The following is a 24165-nucleotide window of genomic DNA, read 5'->3' on the forward strand; positions in this document are numbered from 1 at the left end:
GCAGCCAGTGGCGGCTCCTGATTGTGGCGGCTCCTGTCCGCAAGCTCCGATTTGCCCGCGACCGGCGCCATATTCAAATTGCGCCTGCGCTGTCTGTCCATTTGGGTTTGTGTACATCTCTTAATCAGGCCCTTGGACACAATTGTGGGGAAAGGTAGCATCTTCAGGCCCTGTGACTTTATATCAGCATATTCAAATGGTTCTGCTTTTGTTCTCACCTGCAACATTCAAGCTTACAAGAGCACTGCTGTTTGCGCTTACTGGATTCTGGATGACACAACTGTAACTTCCGCTATCGATGTCCATAATGGGATTGAAGTAAAGATATGCACTGGATGCATTGCAGGTCAGATGGGCCGCATTGCACAACATGATCTGTTCATTGCGATAGAAATAGATTTGGTGGACAGTCTGGCTTCCTGCATTACATCTCAGGTTCAGGGTGGTACCATTCACCGGGCGGATCGAGGAGGAGAGAAGCAGAGTTGGTGTAAGGAGCAGACCTGAGGACCGAAAGAAAAAGTACAATGTAGCAAATTAATGGGCATGTGAAACCAAGTGTATTAGCTCCTTATTGAGTATGGAACTTTGTAAGCTCCCATTTATAATAATGCATAATATTGTGCAATATTTATATCTATATCTAATTGTAATATAGGTTTCAAAACTGTCCTAGAAATATTTTTTATTACTTGACTATATACAGTACCTATTACATTCTATGTTGCCAGGGAAGCCAAAAACCATCCTATGTACACACAACTTCACCTTCATTAACCTTCACCCTCATTAACCACTTAACTGGCTAATATTGTTTTCCAAAAATGTCCCCAAAATTGTTGATTTTGTAATTGATCAAATTGTAAATAAGAGCTCTTTAAATTCGATTCGGTATAATTATATTAACAGTAGAGATGAGCGGTTCGGATTCCTTGGAATCTGAACACACCCAAACTTCCGGGATCCGAGGCGATCCGAGCCGCAGCTCCGATCTACCTGCCTGCCTCGGATCCCTAGCTGTCGGATCTTGCGGTTTTGGCACTGGCGCCAATTTAAAATGTCCCATTGAAATCAATGGGCTGACCGCTGATTCTCTGAGAGAGCCAACTGTCACGGCTCTCAGCCAATCAGTGCTTCCCCATAGACTTTAATGGGGAAGATGGACGCAAGATGGCGGCCCTCACCAAGGACACCGCCACCCGCAGTGTTGACACCGCAGGCATCCCCACAGTGCTGGCACCCCAGCATTGCTGACACCACCGGCAACTCCTGCACATAGAACACCGCCGGCACCCTGCACTGCCGACACTGCCGCCAACTCCTCATGGAGAACACTGCTGGCACCCCCGCAATGCCGACACCACTGGCACCTCCTCACTGAGGACACCGCAGCACTGCCAACACCGCTGGCACCCCCGCGTTGAGAACACTACCGGCACTCCTGCACTGCTGACACCACCAGCACTCCTGCACTGAGAATACAGATGCTACCTCCGCACTGCCGACACTGCCAGCAACTCCTCACGGAGAACACTGCCAGCTGACACCGCCGGCAACTCACGGAGTACACTGCCAGCACCTCTGCACTGCCAACACCGCAGGCAACTCCTCACTAAGAACACCGTCGGCACCCCCCACTTCCTACACCACCAGCACTCCTGCACTGAGGACACTGCCGGCACTTTTACACTGCTGGCACCCTCGTGCTGAGAACACTACCAGCACTTCTGCACTGCCGACACCGCAGCCTAATATTAAATAAGGGAAAAGGAAGAAAGAGAAGGAAGAAACCCACCGCACAGACAGAACTACTATTTGCATATCGAAAAAGTTAGAATATTTAAGTAGGGAATGCTGTCTCCACGTATTTCCTCTGTTCTTTAAACAATTTGGATATATCTGGAAATCGCGGTGGTGCGACTCAGCGTAAAAGACAGTACTGTAGTTTCAAAAAGGAGGTCTGTATGACCTACAAGGACTCTATAGTGGAGCACTCTTATGGCCAATAAGAATATAGTATTGCATAAAACATAACCTTTATTACTTCAAAGAAACATTTTAATTGACTTACAGAACAAAGGGCCTGATTCAGACCCACTCGCAAGCGGCTGTCCGCTCGCCAGTGGGTCGATGTTGTGCTCTGCGCATGCGCACGACGGTGGGAGCTCCGTCGTGCGCATGCGCCAGACGCGACGAGCGAAGGACTTTCCTTCGCTCGTTGTGTCTGATCAAAGGGGGCGTGCTGTCGATGTTGATTGACAGCACGCCCCCTTTGGTGGGCGTGCCTCCCTGACGGGGCGTTCCCACGGGAACACCTCCCGTCAGAAGCCGGCCCACTGACATCACTAGTGATGTCAGTGGGAGTGATTTTGGCTCTGATAGAGCCAAAATCACTTCGGGGCTTGCGGTTGAAAACCTCAACCGCAGGCTCCGGCTCGCAGTTTCGATGGTCGCGATGGTCAAGACCATCGCGGCCATCAAACTGCACGCTCGTATAGGCTGTGGGTGGTGACCCACAGCTATACGAGCGTCCAGGAGGACGCTCCATTTTTATGGAGGGCGGCCCTCATTCAGAGCGTGCGCTCTGCTCAGAGCGTACGGCTCTGAATGAGGGCCAAACATCTGAAACAAAAGGTTCAAGGTGTGGATGATACATAAAAGTGTACTGAATGCTCATCCCTCTTGGAGCTGCTAATTACCGAATACTGATTGTTTACTGTTGTCTGCTGCTATAATTTATACACATTTGCACTTTTCTAACTAAGAATGTTTACTGTGCTATAAACAATATAAAATAAATAGTATATCATATAGGTATCTAAAACAGCATCTTCTAGTCTTGGAACAACATGTACCAATAAAACAGAATTATCCTATATTAAACCAAGCGGTACTTTGTGATTTTTGATTCTCCTTACCTTTATACTCCTATCGTTTCCTGTCTACAGTCCTGTAGTCCCCTCATTTGTTGTACTATACCTTTTAGGCAAGACAATAAAATGTAGAAACTAACGACTGTAACAGGGAGACGATATTTGGTCTGATTCAGTAGGGCACGAAAGTGCATTGCTGAACGCTGATTCACGATTAATCTGCGCCTGCGCAGGACCCATTCTGCGAGTGTGCAAAATGGGTCCTGCATAGACGCATGCTAGCCCTTGAATGCCTCGGATTGACAGAGGCATTTAATGGAAGGTGTGGGGGCGGGATTGGCTGGAGTTCCCGGGAAACGGGGGGTTCACGTCCCCTTTTTTGGGAGTGGCCAGCCCAGGGACTGTGTGGACGTACGCAGTCTGCTGGGCTTGCAAGCCGGCCAGCCTGAGTAAGCTGAGGCCGCCCAGCACCGTCCACCATTGTGACCATCAACAACGGATGGTCACGATGGTGATCCCAGCCTGCGACCTCCTCCCGGTTTGCAACTGCGATCCTGGCTGAATCAGGTCCACTGGTCTCTCACTCCCCACCCTATGCCTCAGGTAAGATGGGGAGCAGCAGAACTTAGTGTTCTTCAATTCCCTGACTTTCATCCTTCTTTACTATATGGTAATACATGGTGCAACTGACGTTTTCAACTACATGGAGTGCTAGTAACACAGAGCAAAATTTTTTCTTGATGCAGTGATAAAAAGTTTGTATTATTTTGATCCTGGGTGTATTTTAAGAAATTGTCCTTTTGTTATATGTGTTTTTGTCTGTAATTGTTTATATGTTTCAAGAAATAATTGTTTGTCATATTTCGCCGCCCCAAGAGGGATGAGCCCTCATTCCACTTTTATGTATCATCCACACCTTGAACTTTTTGTCTCAGATTTTTGCTGTAAGTCAATTTAAATGTTTCTTTGAAGTGATAAAGGTTATGTTTTATGCAACACTATATTTTTATTGGCTATAAGAGTGCTCCACAATCCTTGTAGGTCATACAGACCTTCTCCTTTTTTAAGACACTGCAGCTGGCTCTGCAATGTCGAGACAACTGGCACCCCACCCCCCCACCGCCGACACCACTGGCATCCCAGCACAGATAACACCGCCGGCAGCCCCACACTGCCGACACCTCCGTACTGAAGACACCGACGGCACCCCTGCACTGCTGACACCGCCAGCACTCCCACACTGAGGGCACTATCGGCACTCCCGCACTGCCGACAATGCCACCACCCTGCACTGCTGACACCGCCGGTACCCCCGCACTGAGGACAACGCCGGCACCCTCTGTCACGGTGTATCCAACCTGCACTGTATTTGTCCTGTACTGTAATCCACTCTGTATCCGACCTGCACTGTATCCGACCCGCTCTGTATCCGACCTGCACTGTACCCATCCCGCACTGTACTCGAACCACACTATATCCTGCACTGTATCTAACCCGCACTGTATCCGTCCTGCACTGTATACGACCTGCGCTGTAACCTACACTGTGGGCCTGATTCAGACCCGCTCGCGAGCGCTGAGCGCTCGCGAGCGGGTCAATGTTGCCCAAGTGCGCATGCGCACGACGGAGGCAGCTCCGTCGTGCGCATGCGTGAGACCGGAATAACAACTGGCCAAGCCGTCGTTGTAGGTCTCGCACCAAAGGGGGCGTGCTGTCGATGGTGATTGACAGCACACCCCCTTTGGTGGGCGTGCTGGGGGCTTGGCTGTCCAGACGGAGGCGTTCCCATGGGAACACCTACCGTCTGGGGCCGGCCCCACTGACATCACTAGTGATGTCAGTGGGAGTGATTTTGGCTCTGATAGAGCCAAAAGCACTCCAGGGCTTGCGGCAGCGAGACCCTACAGCGGGGGCTCATCGCAAGCCCGATGGTCTTGACCATCGCGACCATCATTTTGGCCGCTCACTATAACTGTGGGTGGTCACCCACAGCTATGCGAGCGGCCAGGAGGCCGCTCCAAAAAGGAGCAGGGACGGCCTTGATTCAGAGCACTTATACACATATGCCACTTATACACATTATGCCAATAGTAGTGCCCCCTATACAATGCCCACAGTAGTAATGTCCTTTATGCTATGCCCACAGTAGATGTGCCCTTATACAATGCACACAGTAGTAGTGCTCCCTATGCAATGCCCATGATAGTAGTGCCCCCTATAAAATGCCCACAGTAGTAGTTCCCTTTATACATTGCCAACAGTAGTAGTGCCCTTTATACATTGCCCACAGTAGTAGAGCTCCTTGTATTAGTGCCCTCTATACATTGCCCTTAGTAGTAGTTCCCTTTATACATTGCCCACAGTAGTAGTGCCCTTTCTAGTAGTGCCCCCTATACATTGCCCACAATAGTAGTAGTGCCCACTATACATTGCCCCAAGTAGTAGTGCCTCTTGTAATAGTGCCCCCTTTATATTGCCCACAGTAGTAGTGCCCTTGTAGTAGTGCCCCCTATTCATTGCCCACAAGAGTAATGGTGCCCCCAATACATTGGCCACAATAATAGTGCCCCTTGTAGTAGTGCTTACAGTAGTAGTGCCCACAGTAGTAGTAGTGCCCATAGTAGTAGTGTCCTCAGTAGTAGTGCCCTTAGTAGTAGTGTCCCTTGTAGTGCCCATAGTATTAGTGCCCACAGTAGTAGTAGTAGTGCCCACAGTAGTAGTGCCCACAGTAGTAATAGTAGTGTCCCTTGTAGTGCCCATAGTATTAGTGCCCACAGTAGTAGTAGTAGTGCCTCTTGTAGTAGTGCCCATAGTATTAGTGCCCACAGTGGTAGTTGTAGTGCCCACAGTAGTAGTAGTGCCCACAGTAGTAGTAGTAGTGCCCCTTGTAGTGCCTAGTCGTATCCCTTGTAGTAGAGCCCCTCACACATAAACACACACTGACAGAAACACACAAATACATACTCACCTGAAGCCCCGCTTCTGCACCAGCCACCATCCGACAGCTCCTCACTCTGCACTGTGGGAGAGGGAGAGACGTCATGACCCTCTGCGGGAGCCGGAAGGTGGAGCTCAGCTGTGAGCTACGTCCTCCAGCTGCATGGAGGGAGCCATCCGCCAGGCGCCTGCTGGTAACACAGCGGGTGCCCAGCATATGGAGAAAGCAGCGCCGTTGCCTTCTCCATATGCCTCTCGGCGGCTGGCTGGTCAGTGCCGGTATAACATACCGTTGTATACCGGCACACTTCGAGCACTGCTACTACTTCTACGTTAGAGAAATTATATTCTATTGAAAGTACTTGTGAGTTAGTTTGATTGTTTATTGCTAATACATTAATACTTTGCAAAGCATTTTTAAACAGAAATAACTGCCATGTATTTGTGCCACTTCTCCGTTGCTTAGTTTAGCCAGCCAGCCCTTGGCCTATATTGGTGAACAATATTGTGAGCTGTGAGGTGGTCAAAATTGGGTGGGAATGACTGTAAATGAATGTTATTGAGGTTAATAATAGTCTAGGACTCTACAGTATTACTCTAAATCCAAAACCCAAACCAGTCATGGCGTTTTGGCAAAACCAAAACTGGATGACTAATTAGAACCAAATGTTCGGGCACACATCTCTAATTAACAGACTTGTTGATAAAGTCATACTGAATAAGAGTTAAATAGATCCTACAGTATTTACATAATATAACCAAAACTATATTATATGACCAAAACTATGACCACAATTATTTTTTTGGGGAGGAAAAAAGTTTTATACATTTAAGAGTAGGTGCCTATACTAGGTGTAGTGTTTAAAAAAATATATATATATTAATAAATAAACAATTATTTTATTAAATAATAATAAGGTGCAACCTTGTGTGAACCTATGATTCCAAAGTGCAATTGTGCCTAAAGAAAACATCAAATATATTCATAAACAATTCATCAAACAATTGGGGGTTTCCAGTGCCACCATCGCAATGTGGGCCTGATTCAGACCCGCTCGCGAGCGCTATGCGCTAGCAAGCGGGTCGATCGTGGCCCAGTGCGCATGCCCATGGCCCATGGGAACGCCTACCATCTGGGGCCATCCCCACTGACATCACAAGTGATGTCAGTGGGAGTGCTTTCAGCTATGTTAGAGGCGAATGCTCTCTGGGGCTTGCGGCAACGAGACCCTACCACAAAGGTCTCGTCGCAAGCCCGATGGTTGCGATGGTCTTGACCATCGCAACCATCTTCCTGGCCACTCGCTATAGCTGTGGGTGGTCACCCACAGCTATGAGAGCGGCCGGGAGGCCGCTCTGAAAAAACAAGAAGGACAGCCCTGATTCAGAGCGAGTGCTCTGTCAGAGCATCCGGCTCTGAATCAGGGCCTCTATCCACTCAATAAAGCCAATTACAAAGGTATGGTGACTAAAATAAAATATTTATTAAATACAATTTAAAAACAGAAAAATCTGTACAAATGAGTTGCTCAGCATATTGCATAGAACATGCACAGTTAAATATGCAGTGCAAATCTAGCTGCACACACTACACTACTCAGTCACAGGAGTGCAGGGCACATAATGTATTGGCAGAAGTCAACAAAAAGCCTTTGCATTCAAGTTTATGCAGAAAAAGATTTACAAACAGGAGTATGATGCCATCAATACAATGAATACTTAGCAAACAGTAGTTAGGGTGGTCAAATACAATCAGTCCATCATCCTCAGATTAATTAATCAGCCCTCAGCCTGACAGTTGTTTCGATGCAACCACCGCACCTTCCTCATGGTCTAATGACAGGACAACCTTAAACACCATATACAGTGTATACCTGCCCAAATAAAAGAGAATCCTACTCACCTGCAAAGTCGCGCTATCAGCACCAAGACCGGGAAATCCATGGCCAGAAGTAGCATCACATTGGCATGACAACAATACTGAAATGCCAGAAACCGCTGACCGTCCGGGTGGACGTAACATCATTGGTTTACCTAAGCTGCCAGCACATATAGACACACTAGCAATATTGTGGTGTATAGATCCCCTTCAGTATGTGTACCTGGAAATGACGTGGATCGAGGGATGAAGTGCGATTCCTTGCCCATAAAGGCCACCAAATGAAGAAACTTGTTCGCTCGCCACGCTTTGGGCAAGATTATATTCCCCCTCTATGTCCTCGTGGATAGTAGGGAATGATGTTGGACAGTAACTGATGATGTCAGGGTACATCTACGGAAGGGTATCTATCCACTACCCTAGCAATATAGATAGCTGTGGCTCCGGAAACCGAGAGTATCTCTGTGGTAACCAAACAACCAATACAAAGAGCGGACATTGACCACCTCAGCAACCGGTGTATACAAAAACAGTGACAATGGGTATAGCTGCGGTTCCTGGGACCGGAAGTGCCATGGTGGTAACAAGGCAACCGAAGAAAAGCATAACATATTTGATGGTCCAAATAACCTAATTGATGCCAGTGTTCTTAAAATTCACAGGCTAGATAATAGTGCTAAAGTACAAAAAGTAGGTATTGATGGTGTTTAAGCAGAATAAACCTACACACAATTCATAAAAAATAAATATTTGAAAACAGTAAATGTTTATATTGAAGGAGGGCACTGGTATGGAAATAAAAAAAATCACAGATAGCAGTTTAGATATTGACTCTCATTGTGCCCATTGGGTACAACAGTGTTCAGACAATCCAAAAACACTCTCTGCAAAAGCAGCTTGTTATGATCTCCACCACGTCTAAGGGTGGGGATGCAATCAATAGGCAGACATTGGAAGTCATTAATGGCATGTTTGTGCAACGCAAAGTGTCTCACAACAGGTGATGTATTTAATTGCACTGAAATAAGGGCTTTCTTAATAGATAAGCGAAGCACTGCAATCTTATCGTTTAGAGCTCGCATAGTCTTACCAACATATAGTAGGTTGCAGGTAAACAACAAAACTACTGTCACAATCTAATTGATGTTGGATGACATATCGGGTAACCTTGTTAGGATCAATGAAGGAGTTACCAGGGTGTAAAAACTGACAGCTGACACACCCATGACATTCTAAAACTCCATTCTACGGTTGTAAACAACTTTTGGTCCTGATGGGTCCTATATCTGATTTAGCAACCACATCTTTGATATTACTACTTCTTTTATAACAGAACAGTGGTCTCTCTTGGCAAAGAGGCCTAATTACCTCATCAGACTGTAATACTGTATGTGCCCGGGCTGTAGTACTGTATTACATATGTGTCTGGAAGCAATGGAGTACTTGGAGGTAAAGACCATCTGGTTCTCTTTATTGTTTCTCTCCTTATTACAAGGGACATGTTTACAATTGATAGACATTCACTTAGCAATTGCCTCATTCATTCATTTCATGTTCCTGATCTATTGCCCATCTCTGGTAGAGCTTAAGGTAAATCAGGAGGATCAGATGCAATCTGCAATGCTCTCAGCAATTGTGAGACAGGCAGTTCTCATTTCAGAGATGCAGGATGGAAGCTGTCTGCCATTGCTAAGGTATTTTTGTCTGTTACTTTTCTAAAGATTTTAGTGGATAATCAGTTCTCAGTGTCAAGAGTTCAACACCTTCAGCCCACGCCACAAAAAGTCATTAATGTAGTGAACATAAAAATAAATAAACTCTAATATGCTGCTTTTCATTAGAGATGAGCGGGTTCAGATTCCAGAGATCCGAACCCACCCGAATTTAGCATAACCGAGTCGGATCCAAGCAGGCTCAGAGTTTCCCGCCTTACTCGGATCTCTCAAATCGAGGCAAAACCATAGAGATTAAATCTTGTGGTTCACGAGCTTTCATCTCTATGATCACTGTAGTATATAAGGGACCACGCAATGGACGCCATTTCACTCCGGCTATGGAGACTGAACAGGGAGGGTGGGTAGTGTAGGGCTGGGAGAGGTGCTGGTGCTATCTGCTGTGTCCTGGGCTGGTGACTGCTGATCCATTCTGGTCTCTGGTCATGGTGCTGTCACTGTCACTGTGCTGTCTGCTGATCCATCTGTGCTATCAGCTGTGTTCTGGGCTGCTGTTTTTCATTTGTGCTGTGTCCATGTGGGCTGGTGTAGAACTGCACATACATCTGGGCTTGTGCTGTGTCCATCTGGGCCCAAGTTCTGGACTCCAAAAAAAATATATATAATAAAAAAAAAATTCAATCAAAGTGTCATTTATATTTTGCTGTGTGTATGTGTGTGTGTATGTGCGTGCGTGTTAGGCTTAACTGCAGTACCGCACAAGATCCAGCCCAACTCCAGTCATGCTAAAAACAAAAAAATAAAAGTGTCTGTGTGTGCGTGCATGTTAGGCTTAACCGCAGTACCGCACAAGATCCAGCCAGCAATGCAAGTTGCAACCTAGTGCTGCCCGACTCCAGTCATCATCAATCTGTGCTCTAGGTCCAAGTTCTGGACCCGAAACCACCCCCCCAAACATAGTGTCTTTTGTCTATTTATTTTCTGTGTGTGTGCATGTTAGGCTTAGCCACACAAGATACAGCAACGCAACCTAGTGCTGCCCAACTCCAGTCATCACCAATCTGTGCTCTGGGCCCAAGTTCTGGACCCCCTCCCAAAAAATAGTGTCTTTTGTATATTTTTTTTCTGTGTGCGCACAACTGCACGTGTGTGAATTTTGTAACCACACCTTGGCTGCACTATTGGTGCTTGTGACACTGCTTCAAGACCGCAAAAAATATCGAGGGCTGTCACATGACAGGAGAGCAAGGCCAAGAACCACATGTTGTAGCTGCCTCCAGAAGTTATCTTGATAATGCAAGGCCTTCAACTTCCTTGCCCTCTATGAAGGCCCGTGCCTTCAATTCTCAAGGGTATCCCAACCATCATCTTTGCACAGTCCTCAACTCTATTAATAATTATATTAATCAGTTTTGAGCCAGCAAGCTGGATGCAACCTTTTGGCCCTTTAACTAGATGAAAAAAAAATCAATATTGTGAGCTATGAGGTAACCAAAATTTACTAGAACGAGTGGAAATAAATGTTATTGAGGTTATTAATACTGTAGGAACAAAAAAAGACCCATTTTATGTGATTTTAGCTGTTTTTTTAATTTTTTAAGAAAAAGATCCAGATCCAAAATCAAAACGAAAACAAATCAAGGAAAAAAATCCAAAACCAGATTCAGATCCACAACCAGGGGAGATCCAAAACAAAAACACGAGGGTCAGCGCACATCTCTACTTTTCATACATATGCATGAAATAAATTTGCATAAAGTGGGGCCATGTTAGACCCCATCGCAGTCCCTCTGCAGAAACAGCAGAAACAAAGAATGTTTAAATAGAAATAAATCTTACACAAAACAATATCAATTAGAAGTAACAAAAACTCAACATTAGGAAACTTGTAGTGTGGACTATCAATAATCAAACTCCTGTCAGGTTCATTGCCGTCAAAATGTTCATTGTTCAGATATAAACTTCATATTCAATGTAAAAAGTAAGCTGTGTTCAGGTAAAAGGTCCAAAGCATCAAGTTTGTTAATAAAATCTGTGTTCTGGACTGCAGGCTGCAACCAGAAATGAATATATTTGGACAAAGGTTGGTATAAAGAATCACAAGATGATATTATGGGCCTCCCAAGGGGCTTGATTAGTATCTTGTGCACTTTAGGAAACATATAAATGAGTGGTATAATCCTTGGATGTGTTTGTGTAAGGAATTGTGCAGTCATCTTATCAATCCAATCATTCAAAAGACCTAGTCTAATGGCATCAATTTCTTTTTTATACACATATGTAGGATAAGTAAGTACCTTATAACACTTGTCATCTGACAGCTGCCTCTTAAATTCCTGTATATACTGTAATCCAGTCTATTCAAGAGGACTATATTGCCCTCTTTGTCAGAAGGATGCATAATGATCTCAGTTTTTTAAAGAGTTAAGTGCCTGATTTTCATTTAGTTAGATTAAAATAAGAAACTTTTTGATTATTAATAATTGATAAAGTATCATGTTTTACCAATTTGATAAAAGTTTTTATCAATGCCTTGGAGACTGGAGGATCAAAGGTACTTTTAGGTTTAAAGCTCTCATCAATAACAGATGTCTGTTTATGTTTAGCAAAATGGTCTTTCAGTTTGAGGGAATGATGAAAACGATACAGTTCAACCGCAAACCAAAGGCATGTTGTTTGTAAATTTTAACAAAGGAAAGGCCCTTTGATAAAACTGCCATTTCTGCTGAAGTAGATTGAGAGGATTGATAAATTAATTAAAAATAACTACTTCCTTATGTTCTTTGTTCCCATATTTGCACTTGTGGAAACTTCTACTAGCTCCCCTTTTACAGGGCCTTTACCTTTTAAATCTTTGCGTTTGCTCCTGGTCACCAACATCTTTAAAAAAGGGGGCCACGTTTGGGAGTGATCAGAGTCACTAGCTGACGTATGTGTGTCAATATCAGAAAATAATTTATCAACACAATTCTCCTAAATCTATTACCACCCCTCCAACCAGTTCTTGATTCTCCTCCATGCAAACAACTGTAAACGTAACTTTTTGTAGTCCTCTTTTACACTATTATATTTGTTCTTTTTAAACACAATTAAATTGGCATTAAATAAGTTCACACTGCTCTCAATCTTGAACAACCAATCAACAGGATTATCAGTTTTTAGAATATCCAAACTGGTGCCCTTCGCAAAAAGTAAAGGGGGGGGTCTATGAATGAGCATGCATGACCCAATCTGCACATGCCCCCACCCTGCCCCCACATGCTGCAGCTTGTCAATCATGCTGTGGCTAAGGGGGGGTTTGCAAATGAGTATGCTTGACTCATTCTGCACATGCGCATAACCCGTTCTGCACATGCACTGCGCCTGCGCAGACCCAGAACCGTCGGAGATGTATGCAAACCATCAGGTTTGTGTACATTTCTGAATCAGACCCAGTAAGCAAGGAGCATGGATTTAGGATGAGCAAGGAGCATGGGTTAGGATGAGAGTTCAAATGTTTTGATATAGAAGTGGGTCTTTAGAGCCTGTATGAAGCTTTTTAGAGAGTTGGAGAGTCTGCTAAAGAGAGTGAGAAAGTTCCAGTGGCAGGGAGAAGCACAGGCAAACTCTTGGAGGTGGGAGTGGAGAGAAATAATCAGTTGGGAGAAGAGTTGGCAATCATTTGTAAAGCAAAGTGGGTGGGTGTATAAAGGGAGATGAGGTTAGAGCTGTAAATAGAAGAGAATTGGGTGAGGGCTGTGAGTGCATGTATTTAAATTGGGTTTTGATGGGGAAGGGGAGCCAGTGTAGTGCCTGTAGGAGAGCGGAGGCAGATACAGTATGTGTGGAGAGGAAGACGACCTGGGCAGCAGCATTGAGGACAGATTGGAGTAGAGAGACAGAGAGGCCCGACAAGAGGAGGTTACAGTACTCTAGTCTAGAGAGGACTAGAAAGTGGATGCGGGTCTTAATTGCCTCTAGGGTGTAAAATTGTCAGAACCTGGAGATACTTCTGCGATGTAAATGGCAGGACTGCAAAATGTACTGAATGTGTGGCTTGAAGGAGAGGAAGGAGTCATGGATAACTCCAAGACACTACCCTTTCTCCCTAATGTGGGATCCCCTGTACATTTTTATTTACTAATTCTTCACTAGGTTTTTTTTTATTTATTTTGAATTATTTTTTTTATTTACTTATTACTTTTATTCTCCTTTATTAATTTTCTTGGGTTTGTTCTAATTGTTTCATTGTATGAGTTTTTGGCTCGATGTGCTCCACTTGGACAGAGCCAGCCTCAGTTTATTATGATTTAGAAAATGTATGAAAATGTTGGTTCGAAGCAAGACAATATTTTATGTATTTTACGTGTATCTGTGTTATGCTTTGTTTATCTTGATAAAGCAACATTTTCCCTTTATGCTATTTCCTTTGTACTTTGTACCTTTGTGTTACTTTCACTTTAGCTGGCCTGCCTCCCCTAGTTATCAGTTTTCCTCTATTCCATCTTTGAAGGACAATTCTACTTTTTCTAAGTGGCGTGTATTTCTTTCTTTTATTATTTTCACCTTTTTCTTCCTTGACCAATGTCTGCAGGGTCTTGGCAGGTATTATGTGATAACCATGTCATCTTCTCAGTCTATTCTCGCTGCCTCTGATAGACACCCAGTCTACCGGAAGGTTGTTTCTTGGAATGTTGGTGGTCAGTTGGCACCAGTGAAATGCAGGAAGGCGATTTCAAATGTTAAGAGATTTTGACCATATATTGTATTCCTACAGGAGAATCATTGGTCACTTTTTCCTCAATACTCAGAGCCCCTTGAATTGACTCTTGCATCTATGCCCTATATCACTCCAAATTTTGAGATGTGGCCATTCTCTTCTATTGCTATCTCCTCAATGCTATAGTACTGTAGATCAACAAATTGATCACAATGGCAGATGTATTATCTTGGTGGTTGATATCTTTCAAGTCCATTATACTATAGTGAATATATTTGCTGCAAAAACTGATATAGACTCTTTTTTCCAATCTACTGTATTACTCAACTTCTACTTCATTGTGCAAATATTATCATGCACAGTGACTTTAATGTTGTGGCAGGCTGGCTGATAGACCGATTTTCAACTCCGCTAGATGCGGTCTCCTGCCCCAGGAAATCCATTCCTACACTAACAGCTACCTACAATCTCACTAACCCTTGTCACCTTCTTAACCCTACACATCATCATGTTGCAGTGAGATTAAAGTCTCTGCATTCGCTGATGACCTTTTGTTGTATTTAGGAGATTTAGGGGACGTAGTTATGGCCACATCTCGTGATTCTGTATTAACCCTTCCAAATCTGTTGCTATATGTCTTGGTACACATCAGCACTGTCTTTCAGCCTAGTCCTTCCAATGGATGCATAAAGGCATGCTATATTTAGGCATCCATCTACCTAAGAATATGGCTAAATTATATACTCTGAATACTGGCCTGGCCATTAAACAATTACAGGATGATATTAGAGGTTGGGACCATTTGCCATTTTCTTATTTAGGCAGGACAGGTCTTAAAAATTATCTACTTTCCCAAATAGTTATATTCACTCTAATCCATTCGGGTCCTCCTTTATCAGAAGAATGTCCAACTCATTGTGACCATTTTCCACAGACTTTTATGGAACCATGCCGCTATATTATGTCACCTGTTGGTAGAGTACCAGTGTGATCAGTGTGATCGCTTCCCCCCACAGCCATAGGAGACTGCTCCGGCTGCTGCAGCTGTGTGCTGAGCTGCTGTGAGGGAGGGGGGCAACGTCGGACCCGGGGCCCGCCAGGCCCCTCTAGCAAGCCCGGGCACGGGTAAACTGTACCCGCCCCCCCCCTCTCAGCACCCACCTTTATAAGTGAGCAATACTTTGGAGCTTTGTTGTATTTATTTTCGCTTTATTGTATATATAGATTTTGATCTTTAGCAGCACAGACGGTGTAATGGTTAGCATTACTGCCTCACGGTACTGAGATTGCGGGTTCGATTCCCACTATGGCCCTAACTGTGTGGAGTTTGTATATTCTCCCTGTGCTTGCGTGGTTTTCCTCCGGGTGCTTTGGTTTCCTCCCACACTCCAAAAATATACTGGTAGGTTAATTAGCTCCCAACAAAAATTAACCATAGTGTGTATGTGTGTGTGTGTACATGTGGTAGTGAACATAGATTGTAAGCTCCATTGGGACAGGGACTGATGTGTATGGACGGTATACAGTCAGGAAGCCGACTGTCGAAATGCCGACCGCCGACTTCCCAATCCCAAAAGGATGAACTAAAGATAGGCATCGAAATCCCGACACCTATCATTATCCCTACACCGGGAGCCCGGCATACCAAACGAAGAAAAGCCGAGCAGCGGGTGCAGACAGCAGTGGGTGGGAGGGTTAGTTTAGGGGCTCCCAGGGGGAACTTAGGGTCAGGCACTCCCCCCCGGGAGGGTTAAGGCTAGGCTAGGGGAAGGGGGGGTTAGGGTTAGGCACCCCCGGGGAAGGTTAGGGTTAGGCACCCCCCCAGGAGGGTTAGGGGGGGACAGGGTTAGGTATAGTTAATATACTTACCTGTCAGGATCTTCACTGCTGCCGGTCTTCCGGCGTCGGGATTTTGAGCGATCCCGTATGGACAAATAGTCTCTTTAAAGCGCTGCGGAATGTGTGTGTGCTATATAAATAACAAATAAATAAAATAATAAATAAATAAATAACCTGGCTTATAGTATTTTTTATTTTAAGGTAACTAGTCAAATCAATCTATGTACATCTTCCATTACTTGTGCCCCTAATATCTTGTTCTACACAAATTACATTAGTGAACCGTTTTAAATAAAGCCAAGTCACAAAGGGCCTGATTAGGCAAGGATCGGAACGGCAAAGCTGCACGCAGCCGAGCCTCTGGCCAGCTGAATAAACCTCAGCTTACACAGACTGGCTGACTTGCGAGCCCAGGACATGCAGATACTGGGCTAGCCACTCCCGTAAAACGCCCTTGCACCGCCCCTTAAATGTCTCTGCCTGTCAATCGGGCAGAGGCGTTTAAAGGCGTGCGTGCGACTACACAGGACCCGTTCTGCACACTCGCAGATTGGGTCCTGTGTACAGTACGTGCAGATTGCCAATAATCTGGAATCTGCGATCAGCAGTGAACTTGCGTTTACTACAAAATCAGACCCAATGTCTCCTCAAAATTTACTTCATAACTTGAGCTGGAATGAGGAGTGTTTTAGGAGGTTTTGTACAGTTCTGTTAGGACATTGCAAAAGTGGAATGTGTGTATTTTGCTGATAGTAATTGACCCTTTGACCTTTGAGTATCTTCCTAACTGATTGGCTCAGGATATGCACTTTGCTTTATATTGACAGCCATATAAGTAGCTTTAACTAAATATATCTGTAAAGGGAACACTGAGTTTGAGGAAGTTGGTCTGGAATAATTATCTTCAGCTTTGTTACAAGGTAAAGTGATGTCAATTTTTCTCTCTAAAAAAATGAAAAAGCATTTACCAAGCATTGCATGAATTATAGTATTTTAAAATTAATTACAAAGACAGAGACATCAAAAAAACACACTTTTGGGAAACTGTTAAATTCTGTAAAATGCTGTGTCTTGTGCCTCACGAATTCCCAGTCAATTTATAGGCTAAATTGCAAATTTGGATTTAGGGCCTTATTCAGGTTTGTTCGCACGCAGCCGGCCGATGTTTGCATTCTGCGCATTGCAGTGCACCTTGCGCGAACTAGAAGAATGGCAGATTGATTGACAGGAGGTGTCCATTTGGGGGTGCAGAGTGAGGGTGGTCGGGAAACCGCAGGCGTGCCAGTGCATTTGAACGCTGTTACAGGGGCGTGCATAATTAAGCCCCGCTGACAGCATACGCAGCCAGAGCACTACTTTGCGACAGGAAGCTTTTAAATTCTATCTCTACTCCACATTCAGATAATGGATAAGGAAAAGTTAGTGCTATATTATTTTTTATAGTCTTTCGTTTAGCTAAACAATAAGGATCAGATGGCTGTAACTTTAATTCAGCTGCAAGATCAAACTCTATCCTTTATCAGGAAACACAGTGAATGGGTGTAGAGGTTTATTTATCAGGGAAATTCATGGAAATTTTTTACTGTAATCAAGTCAATAACTTGTGAAATGCAGTCAAGTTATTAACAATTAACAGGAATTGCATATGACTAAATGAATTGTAAAATTAAAAGTCTTAAGTAGACACTGACTATGTTATGGCCAGGGGCGCGGAGAGGAGAGGGGGTGGGTTGGTGGTGGTACTAATTGCTGCGGTGCTGCACATACTATTTTATTTTTCACCATTTTTTTAAGACGGTCTGTGGTCACACCCCCTCAGTACTGGGACCAGGGGCCATCTCAACAGTTCTGGTTATGACTAGAGATGTGCGCCGGACCATTTTTGCTGGTTTTGGTTTTAATTCATCTGGTTTTGCCAAAATGCAGGGACCGGTTTTGTTTTTTTTTAAAAAATTTTTATAAAAAAAGCTAAAATCACATAATTTGGGCCTTTTTTTGTTCCTAGAGTACTATTAACCTTAATAACATTAATTTTAGTCATTTCCACTCAATTTTGATCACCTTACAGCTCACAATATTGTTCACCAACACAGGCCAAAGGCTGGCTGGCTAAACTAAGCAGAAGAGCAGAGGCACATATACACAGCAGTTATTTCTGTTTAAAACTGTTTTGCAAATTAGTAATGTAACCAATCAAATTAACTCGCAAGTACTTTCAATAGAAAACAATCCAACATAGATATTTCTTAGAATGTATGAAATACAATTGATCTAGTAGTTAATAATAATAATAATAATATTATTATTTTTATTATGACCAGTTATTTATTTAGCGCACACATATTCCTCAGCACTTTACAGAGAATATTTTAGCAGTTCAAATCAGTCCCTGCCACAGTAGAGATTACAATCTATGTTCCGTACCACATGAACGCAAACTAGGGTTAGTTATTTTTTTGTGGGGATCCAATTAACCTACCTGTATATTTTTGCCGTGTGGGAGCAAACCGGAGTACCCGGAAGAAACCCACGCAAGCACATGGAGAATATACAAACTCCACAGTTATGGCCGTGGTGGAAATTGAACCCAAAACCTCAGTACAGTGAGGCAGTAACACTAACCATTACACTGTCTGTGCTGCCCTAACAAAGTAGTTAACAAACAGCATAGAAGAAAAAAACCCTAAACCATGTGAAAAGTAGCAATAGCAAAGGTGTATGCCCCCTACACAAGTGCACATGCACCCAGAACATGCCTATTCTCAGTACGCAATCTGTACCGTCCTCCTGGGGGGCCCTGGGCCACTTATGACTGACACTCTGTGCCCATGGGAAGCCCGATCAATCATCCTTATAGTTGAGCAGCTCCCAAAAATGTCCCCAGCCATAAAAACAGCATTCTGTACCTGCAGGTCAGATATAGTGCAGGTTACAGTGCAGGTCGCATACAGTGAGGGTCATATACAGTGTAGGTTGAATACATTGCGGGTTGAATGGAGTGCAGATCGGGTACAGTGTGGGTCGAATACAGTGTGGGTCAGATACAGTGTGGGTTGGATACAGTGTGGGTCTAATACAGCGTGGGTCATATACATCGCAGGTCGCATACAGTGTAGGATACAGTGTGGGCTGGATATAGTGTGGATCGAATACAGTGTGGGTTGGATATAGTGTGGGTCGGATACAGTGCGGGTTGGATACAGTGTAGGATACAGTGTGGGTTGGATATAGTGTGGGTCGGATACAGTGCGGGTTGGATACAGCATGGTTTGGATACAGTGCGGGTCGGATACATCACAGGTCGCATACAGTGTAGGATATAGTGTGGGTTGGATATAGTGTGGGTCGGATACAGTGCGGGTTGGATACAGTGTGGTTTGGATACAGTGTGGGTCTGATACAGTGCAGGTCGCATACAATGTAGGATACAGCGTGGGTTGGATACACTGTGGGTCGGATGCAGTGCAGTTCGGGTAAAGCTCAGGTTACAGTGCAGTTCGGGTACAGCTCAGGTTACAGTGCAGGCCGGATACAGTGCAGGTTGGATACACCAATGGTACAATTAGTGTGACAGAGGGTGCCGACATTGTCCTCAGTGCGTGGATGTCGGCAGTGCAGGGGTGCCGGCGGTGTTTGCAGTGCGAGAGTGGTGGTGGTGTCCTCAGTGCTGGAGTGCTGCCGGTGTCAGCAGTGCAGGAGTGCTAGTGGTGTTCTCAGTGCGGGAGATCTGAGGCAGACAGGGAGATTCCAGCTGCGGCACAGATCGCCTCGGATCCCGGAAGTATGGAGCGTTTCGGATTCCAAGGAATCCAAACCACTATGAACTTCCGGGATCCGAGGCTCACCTCTAGTTATGACATATGCAAACTAAATGGAAATGCTTCAGAGATGACAATAGTGTTATCTACACCAGAGGTGCATAAGCTGAGGGCCAGGATCTCAACCTTTCCTTAAGAGACACATATTAGTTTTGTTCTACATTTGTATAAATGAACAAACTCACAGAGCAGTGAAAAGTGTTTCACCTAAATATTCATATGTCAGTCCTGGACTCACAAGAACATGGTCCTCCTCCATTTTGACTGATGGCAGAGCCTCAGAGGTACCCAATAATTACTGGAGCCCTTATGTAATACAATATGTACACCATAGGTGCCCCACTGAAGTACCAGTGTGATGGAATGATAAAGTTTTATCAATTAACCCCTAAAAAAGTATGTGGGAAATAGTGAACTAGATAAATAATCCCCTGATGAAATATGTCATCTTGACGTGTCTTGTAACCCCCCCACCCATCCTTTCTCCCTCTCCAGGCTGTTGAGTCGACCCACAGTAGGTAATGGGAGACTATTAGTCAAAACTGCGCAGAAGTTATATCGAAACAAACTTTCAACAGTATTTAATTATTGTCTACTGGAAAATAAATGTTATGGTATGGTAGACCATTGAGTAGTAATTAATTGGGTCACATTGAACAGCAGAACTACAGCTGGAAGTATTTGTATCCTCTTATTTATTGAGTATTAGCAGTTGTTAGGTGCAGTCTACTAAATCATTTATTAGATCAACTGAATCACTGCCCTTTTCTGTTCTGCAACTCTTTATAAAATACAAATATATTTAGGCATGAAGTAGACACTTACTGTACACATTGAGTTTGATGTCTTCTATGATTTTCTGGCTTCCAAGTTGAAGTGTCACTGAAAAGGTTAAGTTATCACTGTTCAAAAGCTGGTCTATCCTCAGGGTCCCATTAGGGAATAATTCACATTTTTTATTAGTACATCGCCCAGAGTATGTTGAATTTTGGTAAGGAAGACGTCTTGCAATTAAAGCTCCATTTCCATTCCACTCTATCTGATGGTCCGGCACAACAGGTGAGCCTCCAAACAGATACACCGACCCCCCAATAGGTGCGTTGAATTGTGCCAGAGCACACGTTGTAGCTGGAAAGAACAATGTCAGTGTTAGTGCAAAATAAATACAACAAAACAAATGGTCAAATGAATGATAAGTAATACATTCTTGGGGGTATATTTTACAAAAGTTCACTTTTTCGTTCTAAACCAAATCAGACGGTAAATAACAGACATCGCCATCGTGTTGCTGTAAAAAAAAAGACGACAATATCATCTGTCGAGTTTCAGCTTCAATTGAAACCCAAAGTCGATGTAGGTTTGATCTTTCAGTTTAAAAGTTTAAAACTGACGGCAAAAAGAAATAAAAAAAATGACAACAAACCCAAGCACTGCACAGATCACACTGGCTTCATTAGGTTAAAAAATGGACAAACTGTTAAAAAATGTTAAAAAAAAAAAAAAAAAATGACTTGGGACTCCCCCAAAATTAGTGACCAGCCCCGGACATCTCAGTCTGGGCTGGTATTGAAAAATATGGTGGAAAAACATTGTGGGGTTCCCCCTATATTCCAAAGACCAGCACTGGGCTGAACCAGCTGGGGGGATAATGCCATAGCAAGGGGACACACAGCGTGGGGTCCCGCTGCCATCACATTAACCAGCCCCAAACTGGTAAGCCCAGGGCTTGGGAAAAGTGATGGAAAATCAATGCAAAACTCAAAACCGACCTTTAGTAAATTATCCCCCTTGGGGCTTATTAAACTTTTAAACCACATTATACTATTAAACTGACTATATTTTCATCACTTAAAACATGGGCAGTGAGAGAGCAGTAATTGCCTCTGCTTAGCGGCAGCAGTCTCTCTCCCCAGCCCAGCCCACGCTGCTGTGTGTCGGTTTGGTGAGAGACCGCGGAGGCATGCCCTATTAGCAAAACTGCAGCAAGACATGCTGGAATGTGTAGTTCCACATCGGCTGGAAGGCCACATGTTGAATGCGCCTGCTTTAGGTAGTATAGTAATAGATAAAAATACTATAACCTTGTGATGTCACAAATGGGCATCTATTTCCAGTGACAATTATTTTCTTCCATAACTAAAATATAAATGTGCCACTAAAGTATTCAACACTATTTCTGTGTGAGACTTAGAAGAACACACCCTGATTTGACTGATTATTGACTTTCTATGCATTTAAAATAAAAGTTACATTGATGATATTTATACAATTAATACCTCTTTAAAATCTGCTCACACACAAACCAGTTTGGATGTACAGTATAAACTTAATTTCAACAGAGGAGCTTCAGATAGAACAGTGGTTCTCAAACTCGGTCCTCAGGACCCCACACAGGTCTCGTTTTGCAGGTCACCCAGCAGGTGCACAGGTGTATTCATTACTCACTGACACATTTTAAAACATCCACAGGTGGCGCTAATATCTCACTTGTGATTCTGTGTGGAGACTTGTAAAATGTGCACTGTTTTGGGTCCTGAGGACCGAGTTTGAGAACCTGTGAGATAGAGTAATCCTTCCATAAAAAATTCACAGGAGCTTTTAACAAGCAGATTCCACACTACCGGCCTGGTTAAGAGGTGGTCACAGCTGCATCCACCATTACCGGCATCTTTGATCTGTCGTTTGCGTTTAAAGATGCAGTCTTGGATGCACACCGGTTGCACCATTGAACTACTGAGCAACCATAAGGCTGCTCAGAATGTTCATCAGAACCAGAGGTGTGGGCCCGTGTGCAGGCTCCAATCGGACCCCCTCCTCTCCAGCATTGTGCTAGAGACTAATGCGCTTGTGCATTTCTCCAGGAACATGGCTCCCATGCCGAGTTCCCGGGACATCTTGACAGTGCATGCGTGAATCACCGGGAAAATGGCTGCAGTGGCCATTTTCCCAGGGATTTCTGCTGATCTGCGGCCATCGCCAGGCCGACGGAGAGGTAAGTATATTTAATTGGGTGCAGGGTGTGCAGTGGGTGTGCTCCCCCTGGACCCAGGGCCCGTGTGCACTACACACTTTGCACCCATTATAGATACACCCCTGGTCAGAACTAAAATGCAGTGGCCATGGAAGCTGCATCCCAAAGACACAGTCGCTGTTTGCGACACACCCAAAGAATGCTTGTAACGTTACTGCGTCTCTCAAGCCACCCGAATAAACGCTCCCTGACTGCCAATCACTCTGCATCTAAATCCTCACTGCGAACCGCCATCGGAAAACCAGCTCGACAGACTAAAAATACAAAATAACATCTGCAAACTGCACAAATATCAGCATTATGTCCACCTCTGAATCAAACCATACAGCACTAATCACTTCCCCCTGTTGACAGCACTTGGTTGATTACTATTTACTATTTATTCCAGCAGTTTGTATATAATGCTACTTAGGTAAACAATTCCATGAAAGGAACTTTGTCATTTTAATGGATTAAATAACACAATTTATTTTTTACAAATCAAAACTTTTGTTTAGAAAATCAGACCAACAATCAATATTCTTACATTCAAAATGAGAAAACCCGATCAAAAACAATGGAAAACCCACCCAAACAACAGACCTGCCTATGGCAAGCAAGTTTGGGAGAAGCACTTCACAGATCACAGGTTTTGCTTCGGTAAAAAATGAAAAAAATAAATAAATGGCGGGAGTTCCCCCCAAATTAATAACCAGCTCCAGACCTTTCACCTTGGGCTGGTACTGGATATAGGGGGAAAAATAGCATGGGGGTTCCCCCTATTATCCAATAACCAGCACCAGGCTGGATCAGTCGGGTGAATAATGCCATAGCAAGGACACACACAGCATGAGGACCCCCTGCCTTCACATTAACCAGCTCCAAACTGGTAAGTCCTGGACTAGAATTCTGGAAGACCTCCTCACCGTGCCATGTAGGCATCCAATGATTTTTGGAAAATAACAAATAGAAAAGCAAACCCCACAGACACGCACTGCACATACTGTACAGTGCAAACCTGAAATAAGGGCTTATCCCTGGTCACTCTATAGGAATGAATACTGATTGGAGTGTACAGTTGCTATGGCTTTGTCTTCAGTTTTTAATTTGTTATTTTCTGAAGACCATTGGATGCCTACATGGACCAGTGAGGCAGCCATCCAAGGATATGGTAAGTATGATTTTTTTTTAATCATGTATGGATCCTCGCATTAGCCGTATGGATCCTCGCATTAGCTGTACGGATCCTTGCATTAGCTGTAACGGATACTCGCATTAGCTGTATGGATCCTCGCATTAGCTGTACGGATCCTCGCATTAGCCGTACGGATCCTCGCATTAGCTGTAACGGATCCTCGCATTAGCCGTACGGATCCTCTCATTAGCCGTACGGATCCTTGCATTAGCAGTAACAAATCCTCGCATTAGCCGTACAGA

The 24165-nt window shown here is 44.1% G+C and overlaps 1 protein-coding gene across 1 annotated transcript in view; it reads right to left on the reverse strand.

Annotated features, from left to right (window-relative positions):
* Positions 1-22444, reverse strand: part of LOC148507789 (cell adhesion molecule CEACAM1-like) — a 57380-nt gene extending 34936 nt beyond the window's left edge. The window contains exons 1-3 of the mRNA XM_088445583.1: positions 22381-22444; positions 20544-20846; positions 219-503 (exon numbers count right to left, since the gene is read on the reverse strand). Coding sequence (XP_088301709.1) covers positions 219-503; positions 20544-20846; positions 22381-22444 — 652 coding nt within the window. The remainder of the gene's footprint in view (positions 1-218; positions 504-20543; positions 20847-22380) is intronic.
* Between the last annotated feature and the right edge of the window lie 1721 nt (positions 22445-24165).

The sequence above is a fragment of the Taudactylus pleione genome, unplaced genomic scaffold, assembly GCF_031769625.1.
Source record: "Taudactylus pleione unplaced genomic scaffold, aTauple2 ptg000384l, whole genome shotgun sequence".
Taxonomy (NCBI): Eukaryota; Metazoa; Chordata; class Amphibia; order Anura; family Myobatrachidae; genus Taudactylus; species Taudactylus pleione.